Source organism: Thalia democratica, chromosome 4 (assembly GCF_965202585.1).
Source record: "Thalia democratica chromosome 4, ktThaDemo2.hap1.1, whole genome shotgun sequence".
Lineage (NCBI taxonomy): Eukaryota > Metazoa > Chordata > Thaliacea > Salpida > Salpidae > Thalia > Thalia democratica.
In genome coordinates this window covers 40,734,720-40,745,214 of record NC_139168.1, presented here as the reverse complement: position 1 = coordinate 40,745,214, position 10,495 = coordinate 40,734,720, and the positions used below count along the sequence as shown (strand labels likewise).

Below are 10,495 nucleotides of genomic sequence, written 5' to 3'. Positions count from 1 at the left end.
CACAACTAAAAAAATTATATGTAATTGTCAAATATAAAACATATATGTGTTGGTCCTATTAATATCTAAAAGCAATTTTTTTATTTTTGCAAAACATTAAATATTTTTTGAGATATGGGTTAAAATAAAGTAAAAAACATAGCTAATTTTAGTAAATATTTAAGATTTTGCAAAAAAGAAAAAGTGGCTTGTTGATATTAATAAGATCTACATATATATTTTTTACAAATTTATATTACTTTCTGGGATATAACTATTCAAAAATTTAAGTGTTTGTTAACAAAAGATCCTAGTGAAACAAGTTCACTGGAATATATAATAATAACAAATTATACAGTATCCTTCTTTTATTACACTGACATATGTTTCTATGTGTTAACGGATTTTAGGACATAGTCTTTTAAATATTTTTTTAACAAATTCAATTGTCGGAATTTAAGTTGTCCGAATTTGAATTGTCATTTAACCGTTAAATTTTGGGAGAAATACAGATCTTCATTTAAGAAATAAGCAGAGTATAGAAACTATTTTATAAAAGTGTATATTAACTTTCAAAAAAAATCAAATTGCAATAAAACTACCCTATATACTTTAACAAAAGCATGACATATTAACAATTTAGTATTCTTCTGCAGTAAAGATGCTTTATTTTTTCTTGTGGACCAAAATAGTTTTTTAAGCTTCTTCAAAGAACACTCTTAAAAAATATAAGAATGAAAATGAAAAAAAAAATTAATAAGCTCAGTTATGTTATTAAATCCCTTTACATTTCATTAAGTTCAAAAACAACAAAAATAAAATTAACTTCAATGTGCTTAAATATGTTAAGAAACTTATATATCATAGCTATGCCTACAAATATTGTTTACAATGTTTAAAATTTTTTAAATACAAGAAATAAATATTTGATGTTTGCTTTATTACTTTATAATCTGAAAGCAGTGAATAAAAAAATTATTACAAATCATTGTGGTAAGTTAGAATGATTTTCAAAAATTTTGAGCTATTATTGTTGCTTTTTTATTGCCTAAAATAAATGATGAACCTAATTTCAATTAATAAACCCTAATTCTACAGCGCAAGGGTAATGAAAGTTAGCCTTGGGACTTTCAGTAGCTATAGTAGCACCGGTTTTCAAACATGAAAAGCACTGCCAGAAACTTCGAGTTCTGACGCAAGTGTACAGGTTCATTACTTGGTTTCCGTAACAATACACACCTGGGGCGTGTAGCAGGCAGTCCCCGTGTGCCCACATTTCACCATTCGGAAGGTAAAGAGACTTCCCTTCTTCCTTCATGTTCACCAGAACAAAATCTTCTACGAAAGACAGCGCCTGTGCGAGTCCTTCTTTTGTCACTCTTGCGTTGATGTCCAGTTTCCCATCGGTCATTGAAACTACGGTGATGGGTCCGACAAAACCAGGGATTTGGGCCATTTCCTTGGACGAGTTGCGGCGTGTTCTTTCGTTAAGGAGAAAATCCAATATCAGTTCTAAGTTTAGCATTGCTACTTTAGAAGTTGAGCACGTTTCTTTTATATTTTTTTCGCCTATTAAGTGTAATTTCATACAGTAAATAGCTTGAAAATAAAAGTTTCTAATGTTAAAAATTAGGCTAAAGAGGTTATAAATTACTTCAGTAACTTATGCTTTTAAAACACTTATCTAATTTACATAACAAGCTTAAAGAAATTTTCTTTAATAGTACAAGATGATTAAGTTGAATGTTGTTTATTTAAGACAACGTCACCTCTAGCTACACTTGAACTAATTAACATACCATAGTATAAAATGTGAATGGAACAAAATAAATACTATATCTTTAGAATAAACAACTTTAAATAAAAATGCTAAAAGCATTGCCAGTATTAATGCAAAAAGCAAAGTGAAAAAAGCTATAATGATTTAGATACTTAAAAATTTAACGTATTTTATATCATAATCTTATTAACTATACCTAAATGAGAGTTTATTCATATTCTAAAAAACTTTATTAGTTTTTTGCGATATGACTAAAATAAGTTTCATAACTTATTAAAATGTAATTTCCTCTTTTTATAAATACTTAATTCAATTTATTTTTTACTATTATTATCTTATTATTTAGAACTAAAAGAGAATTTTTTGTTTCTTTAAATAAAAATTCTTTTTTTGTGGCCTTATAAAAATTTTATAAATTAATTTAAATTATTGAAATTTAAATTATCATGGAAATCCTAAAATAAATGCTTTTATACAAACCTGGTATAAAATCTAATAAAAATATACAAAAAAGTTTCTATTTTAAAATAATCAAAAACTACCTTTAAATTTTTCGGAGTTTGAATTTAATGTGTCTAAATAAGGCATAGGTAAGTAACATATTTTTGATATTTTGTCAACTAAAACCTGTTAAAAGAAATTAAAATGCATCATTGATTACTGAAATAATTTTACACTATATTAATCAACTTAAAATGTGTTTTTTTGACTAAAAACAAATAAAATAGTTAGTTCTTTTTAAAATTAAATAAACAATTGCAACACTGTACAGATTTATTTTCCATACTTTTATAATTAAAATTAAAATTTTGAAGAGCAAGTCTGTGTAAGTTATAAAAACTTTAACCTTAAATTGACCAGTGGAAGTAATTATTCAAAAACAAACAAACATTATGTACAGTATGTAAACATATGTTATCTATATACCTGTTTTTATTAAGAAGCTATTTAAAAAATCAACTTAGAGTATTTAACTTTTTAACAGTATATTAATTTATAATGTTACTAAATCTTAAAAAAAGCAGAAATACATACTAAACAACAAAAACATTTTTTTAACTTACTAAAATTGAAGTTATAACTTTAAATTGACGTTTATTGTAAATAGTTTTAAGGACATCAATATAAAACTTAAATTTGAAAAAATCAATAATAATCCATGATTAAATAACCTGAGGCTGTTTAGAATGATAAAGATCTTGTGAAATTTTATCATTGTAAAAGTTTTCAGTATCTTCAAGCTGTGATGCATATTTTATCAGTTCTGTTGTTGATGCATAGTTAGGACCCAATAAATCGCCAAGGTTCTTATAACAAGTTGGAAAATGACAGAACACACAATTTATACTAGTCATCTGCAAAATGTTTTTAATTTAATGATAGTTAACTATATAGTTGTATATATCTTTTTGTCAGATTAAACATTCGTTTACAGTATGATTTATATTAGTATGATTTATACTAGTCATCTGCAAAATATTTTTAATTTAATGATAGTTAACTATATAGTTGTATATATCTTTTTGTCAGATTAAACATTCGTTTACAGCAGTATTTTTACAAACAATAATTTTCTGCTTTAAAACTGAGTATAGAGATAAAAAATAAACATATTTCATACAATTCTTAATTAACATTTTACTAAGCGTTTAATGTTTTGATTCTTTAATTTATTTTTCTATAAATATAGAGTGCGCTGTGCATTTACAGTCACTCTTGTATTGACCATAAGTACAATGTAATTTTACTACATAAATGCCTCAGAGAAATGTTTTTTAATTACGATAAACACAGACTAGTTTATAGTCACTCAGACCTACTTACTTTGTTCAAAAGAGTGGCGACTCTGCTATTTGTGTAGAAAATTTTTACAAAACTGACTATACTTAAAATTAAGTTTGTACAAAAGTATATTTATATTTTACATTAATAACCAAGCTACTTGTTGTTTTTATCATAAACACTTTTGTTATTAAGGCATTCTTAGTTAAAGAGTTTAAACGTTACCTAATGAAAGGTGGCAACTAAGATTACCTAGAAAAATAGTTTTATTAATAATCTACCTATTCCTCCAGTTTTTGAGCAACTGTTTTAAAACTTTCTCAGTATTTTAATATTTAATATACTATTTCTTAATAAAATTATGGTCAACTTAAAGAAAATAAGTTTTTTAATAAAAATAAATTCATTTCATATTTGGTTATAATTATATTTTTTCATACACCTGAAAGTTTTCCTAAATATTAGAAGAAGCATTATCTTAAAATTTGAGCTTAATTTGTTAGGATAAGATGGCAATTCAAATTAGGACAACTCAAAATCTTAAACAAAAATTTAAAAGACTATTTCTCAAAAAGTAATATAATTTTTTTTTTAATAAAAAATATATATGTAGATCTAAACAAAATCTACAAGCCACAATCTTTGTAAAATCTTAAATATTTTTAGAGCTATTTTAAAATTAATATAAATAACTATATTTTTTACTTTATTTAAGCCATATCTCAAAAATTTTTTAACATTTTGCATAAAGAAAAAAATTGCTTGTAGATATTAATAGGAACTAAATATGTATTTTTTTATACTTGACAAATATACATTAATTTTTAGTTGTGGCCATTTCAATTTTTTTTTAAGAATTTGAATTGTCGTGCACCCATTTGTTAGAAAACATAGGATGATATTTAGACCAGGCTGGCAATAAAATTTCTTCTTCATATAATTGCATTAGAAACTATTGACAAAACTTACAAAAACATCATTTTTTATTAAAAATATCTTAATAGTATCTGGTTTGAACTTAAAAATAAAAGTAAAAGAAAGGTTTAGTAAAAAAAAAATTCCTCTATAGTCTTAAAATAATGTTATTGGTAAAATTAGTTAATGATCTGTTTTTTATTTTCCAAATAATATTTACTTATTAATATACAGGTAAATATTGTTGAAGTTATTAGTTAGTAACTTATTTAGTAGTGGACAAAGTAGAATCATTTACTAAAAGCCAACTTTTTCTTTAACTTTTAAAACATTTATATATTTTAAACAACGTCTTACTTTAGAGCATGCTTTAATCTTCAAACAAAAACAGTATTTAATTAATGATCTAAGATAAGGAACTATCCGCTGTATAAAAAATTATGAGATTTTATACCATAAATACTATACCTTCTATTCTTTATTTCTTCCACATAAAAAAAGGATACTAGCAAAATCTAAAAAATTGCTGTGTAACATAATTTTAAATTTAGTATAGTTTTAAAACTTTGTTTTTAAACCGTAACTTTAAAATATAAACAATACTTATGATACAAAAATAATCTGGTGTATAACCACAACATTTTTTAGCACTAACCAAAAAAGTACTGAAATTTAGTTATTTTTCATAAAAACTAAAAAATATATAGGAAAGTGGGAAGTCTGCCAGGAACAGTATATCTTTGAAACTACACAAAATGAAGCTGTAGTGTCTGAACAAAAATAGGTTTATTACTCTTTGAGGAAAAAACTTAGCATAAGTGACCAAAAACTATCCTGAGTTTATGAGAAAGTTGATTAAAAAATAGTATAAGTTATAAACTGAAAAATGTACTTTAACCAAGCTTGAATATTAAAAAAAACAATTACAATAGCAAATAAACAAAACAAACATCTGCTAAAAAAATTTGGTTTTACGTTAAGATATGAACAAAAATAGTTTTTAAATCTTTACAATATAAGTTAGCTTTGACTAAAGACATAGGAGGATAAGCCCATCACTTTTTACAAGCATATCTTATTTAGTTGAGTTTTATCTCAGGTATCAGATACTTTAAATAGCTTTGAAAAACTTTAAGTAACCCTAGAAATAAAAAAATAAGATTTGGTAGTTGATTTGTTTTTTAATTAAAGGCTCTAAAAAAAAACAAAAAAAAAAAACTATTTAACAAAAAATCTTCTCTCATATAGTTAAACTTATCTTCGTAAATAGTTACAGTGCGTCCATTACTAATAATGAAATAATTAATTTAAGAAATTCAAATTAAAGAAAAAAATATTGAAAAAATACACCTTTTAAATTACTTTATTTCAAAAAGTTTTTTTTTTAATCAGCTTTAAAAAACTTAAATTTGTTTAATGGATGCTTCCTAAATATTGTAGACTCGCCAAAGCAAAAGTTTAGAAAGCTTATAAAACAAAAAGTAGATAGATTTATGGTAACTTTTTGAAAATTAACAATGACAAATATAAATTTACACATTTGAATTAAAAACCCTTTTACAAAATAGCTTATATTTTTATACCTAGTATTTTTTTTTCTCTATAAAGACTCTCTATAAGTATTTTATACATTACGTAGAATTTATACAAAAGCCATAGTATTTAGTTTTTGTAAAAAGACAATTTTACTTCCCATGTAGCTTCAAACTAATATGGTAGAGTTTTGTTTTTAACTTAAAAAAGTTTGCCACTATTTGAGTCAAAAAAAGTGTCCTTAGTGACCAAAAACTGTCCTAATTAATCCTGGGTTTTTTTCAAATTTTAAAAGAATCTTTTAAAATAAAGCTCTTTAAAAAAAAAAGGTAATAAAACAACAAAATAAATCTCATTCAAAATGTAGAAAAAAACTAGCCTGAGATTCAAATTTGTGTGTGTAAAAAGAACAGAGGGTGGAATGATTTAATAGCTTGAAAAAAGCATTAACGGCTGTAATTTTACTTTTTCTCTTCTCTACATTCACAGAATATCTGATGTACCTTAGACTCTTTTTTATTATTTCAGATCCCAGAATACCTAGTGTAGTGGTTGTACTTACTTTTCATAGGTCATAATTTATCTTTGGTCGCATCCAATTTATCACTTTTCAGACTGGAGAAAAATAGAAGTGTTTTTAAAGTTAAGTTCAAATGGTTTGAAAATTTATAACAGGGTTGCCACTCTTTGAGCCAAAAAATCTTCCCTGAGTGACCAAAAATTTCCCTGAGTAACCTTAAATTTCTCTGAGTTTCCCTGAGTATTTTTTAAATCTTAAAAAAAATGTTTCTCTTCTAACACAAATTATTAATTAAACATTATTTGACATTAAAATGAATTCTTTTAAACTATATAAATGAGACTCAATTTTTAGAACAAAATATATTTCATGCTTCTTTCATCAGTTGTATACTAAGCAATAAAAATAAAGTTTGAAATTTAACTTATATAGTGGAAATGCAATCAACGTAATTAATAATAATTAAGCAAAGAGTAATTAACAATACATAAGTAATTATAATAACAATGCAACTAAAAAAAAAATTACTCTTTGCTTTATTATTATTAATTACTTTGATTGCATTTCCACTATATAAGTTAAATTTCAAACTTTATTTTTATTGCTTAGTATACAACTGATGAAAGAAGCATGAAATATATTTTGTTCTACAAATTATTAATACCTCATTCTCATTTTTCTTCTTTAATAATAAAAGGAAGGTTGTATTGTATGTGTATGCTTCTGCATTAAATTTATTAAACAGTTTTCAAAAACTCAATCTTAAAAGGTTTAAACCAATTAAAAATTAAAAACTAAATTTTCGCACAACTTTGTGTAAACTTGTTAGTTAACTTTCTACAAGGTGATCTTTGATCATTCTTCGGGACCTTATTGTCATCTTTCCCATATTAGTTGATATTACTTCCTTATTTAAGCTAAAGCCCCGTTCAACACTTGCCTGGCCATTGTGAAGCACAAAAACAGCCTCAAGGACTCTTGTTAAATCTTTATACTTGCTTGGGATATCGAGTGTGTCAAAATAAAAGGTGTCTAAACTGTGACTTTTTTCAAGAAAAATTTCAAAAAGTATTTGAGTGTTAGAAGAACTTAACAAATCAATGTATTGATTAATGCTGTCATCACCCTCTTTTGCTTTTAGTATCTTCATGCTGACAAGTTGTTGGACCAACCTTGTAAAGTTTCTGACACAACGGTCTTTACCAATTCCAATTAGACATGCCGGATTTAAAACAGCAGCCCTTCTTAAAAAGTTCAAACCAACAGTCATTCTTGTTTTAATTTTTTTATTATAGCAAATTTAAAAAGTTTACATTCATTGTGAAATGACTTAAACAAAATGTTAGAAACTTTACCTTGATTTAGCAAATCTTGAATTAAAGTAGAAGCAGCACATCCTAACTCTACATTTTTTTTTGTGAAAACTTTTATTTTGAAAATGCTCATTATTTAGTTCAAGTAGTTTTTTTTCCATTTGAATGGGCTTCCATGAAAGAAGTAGTAAAAACAATATTCATTAACTTGTATACTAACTTCTGTATATCATCATACATGAAAGGAATGCTTGGGCTGTTTTCCTGATACCTTGTTAAATATAGAACCAAAATTAAGGCAACAAAGCTAAAAAAATTCAATTAATACATCATCCTTCATAGCATTGCTTATAGTTATAAAATCTTGACCTGGTGGCTGTTTGTAACCAGGCAGTTTTTTCCAGTACTGTACCATTTTAACAACATTAGGCCAAATTAAAATGGCTCTGTCAGCTACCTGCTTTGACTCTAACCATCTTGTGGCGCAAAATGATAAAGGACTAATAGTACAACATAGTGTTTTTTAAACTACATAAGTAACTAAAAATAAAAAGTTTATTAGAACTTTTCAATTAATAGTTAACAACAACTTTCATTTCTCTAAACTGTTTGATTTTACTTAAGTAAATATAAATTTAAAACTTAAAAAAACTACAATGTTAATACTAAGAATATTGAAGAACTAGCCGCAAGGCTAAAAAAATTCTAAATAACCACTTAAATAATAAAAATTACTACTTTTGACCAAAATATTGAAACTGGATGAACTAAACCTCATTCTAGATCTAGAAAAAAATTTCCCTGAGATTTTCAAAAACTTCCCTGAAATTTAGAGAAAAAATCAAAACTTCCCTGAGTTAAAAGAAAAATGCCAAAATTCCCTGAGTTTCCCTGAGATTTTCTACAGTTTGAAAATTCCCTGAGATTCCCTGAGTGTGTGGCAACCCTGTTATAATACATTAAATAGAATTTAAAAATATATATACTAGATTGTACAATTAACAACAGCTCTGCAAAATTTACAACAGTTTTGATAAAGAATTGTCTATCTTATTCTGAGCACTTAAGGCCATAGGGGGGGTAGGCCATGTTTTTTACAAGTTGATCTTATTTTATAGAGTTTTTACTAAGCTTCACGTTGCTTTTTACCGTTTTAAAAAATTTGAATTAGTTTTTGAGATATGACCGGCCAAAGTCGGGCCGCATAACAGGTTCCTTATGGGGAAGGAAAAACTAAAACGGCGAAAAAAGACTAATGCATTCAAAATCTATCTCCTCCTTCATTTTTTAAGCAATCTTCTTCAAACTTTCACAGTCTATTCTTTATACAATAACAAAAAAACGTTATTTGTGACTTTAAAAAATTTCAAGTAAAAATACCTTTTTTTTGAAAAAAAAAATTTTTTTTTGATAAAAAATCACTTTTTTTTATTTATTTTTGTCATAAAATTTTTATTTTTTAAAACTATAAAAATTCACAAATAACGTTTTTTTCTCATAATGTAAGGAACATTTCCTGAAAATTTGAAGAAGATATCTTGAAAAATGAAGGAGAAGATAGATTTTAAAGCCCGTTTTTAAAAACTCGAGAAAAACGGCTTTAAAGTTACCTTTTATATACCCTTTATAAAGACAACCCTTTATATAACCGGTTATAAAAAAAAAGTTACTTAATATTTTTAAAATCTAAAAAAAGCATCTGAAAGATTATGAAATTTACTATAATATAAGTCTATATGTCATTTTTGGTCAAAAAATGGCTTCTACCCCCCCTATGGCCTTAATCTTATTCAGTCTAGTCTAATTTTGTCAAGTGAAAAAACAACTATCAACTCATTAAAAATCAAAAAAGGCTTGCAGGTTGCAGTTTACTGACCCCTGAGCTAGTATTTGAATGGTATTTAAGAAAGGTTTAGAGTTTAGACCCTTGCTTTCCATACTTATTTTTAGAACTGTCCTCTCTTCACAATTAAAAGATCTCGCTTTAATAAATATCTTCCTTTAATTAGTTAGTTAATTATTATTTTTTTTTACACCTAACAATCAAAATCATCTATAAATAGACATATTGCTCTTTTTGGAAAACCATGGTTACGACTGATAGTCAACAGTATAAATAATAAGTAAAAATAATTTTAAAAATAAGTCAGTTACAGTTTATTGAGCAATAAAAATACGCACAAAATATTTGGTATAAGGACTTGGTGCACGATAAAACCTTTCGGTTATTGATTTGCACACCACGGATACCTTTTAACGCCTTGTGCAGTTATAAAATGCATCTCTTTCATTTATAACTTATAATTTAACAACAATATTGTTGTTATTACTACTCACTATTTTGTGTTTGAGAACTTTAAATACTTGCCCAGTTAGAGACTCAGTCTAAGTAATTGTTTTCTATATATTATCACCAGTTTGTTTTTACCTTTATAGTTTAATTCAAAGTAAAGTTAGAGAGTTTAAGTTAAGTGAACATAGAAAGTTTGAAAATTATAAATTTCCCTAACTCGCAGATTACATTTTAGCTTACCTATTAGCGTCGGCTGCAGTTATAAGGTCGCTTCTGATTGGCTAATATTTTACTTTGCTTTATTTTAAGTTTTGTGAGTAATATTCTTTTTTCAGTTTATTTTTTATATATTTGTGTAAGGTGGGTTAGGGAGAAGTCTA

General features: G+C 25.7%; 1 protein-coding gene across 1 annotated transcript; it reads right to left on the bottom strand.

Annotated features, from left to right (window-relative positions):
- Positions 1–951: 951 nt before the first annotated feature.
- On the bottom strand, positions 952–10,257 carry LOC145834965 (uncharacterized). The gene is made up of 4 exons (XM_082942494.1): positions 10,160–10,257; positions 2,932–3,114; positions 2,302–2,386; positions 952–1,548 (listed from the first exon to the last, which is right to left on the bottom strand). Exons 2-4 carry the CDS (start codon positions 3,112–3,114, stop codon positions 1,052–1,054), a joined length of 765 nt encoding a protein of 254 aa, XP_082798620.1. The 5' UTR covers positions 10,160–10,257; the 3' UTR covers positions 952–1,051.
- Between the last annotated feature and the right edge of the window lie 238 nt (positions 10,258–10,495).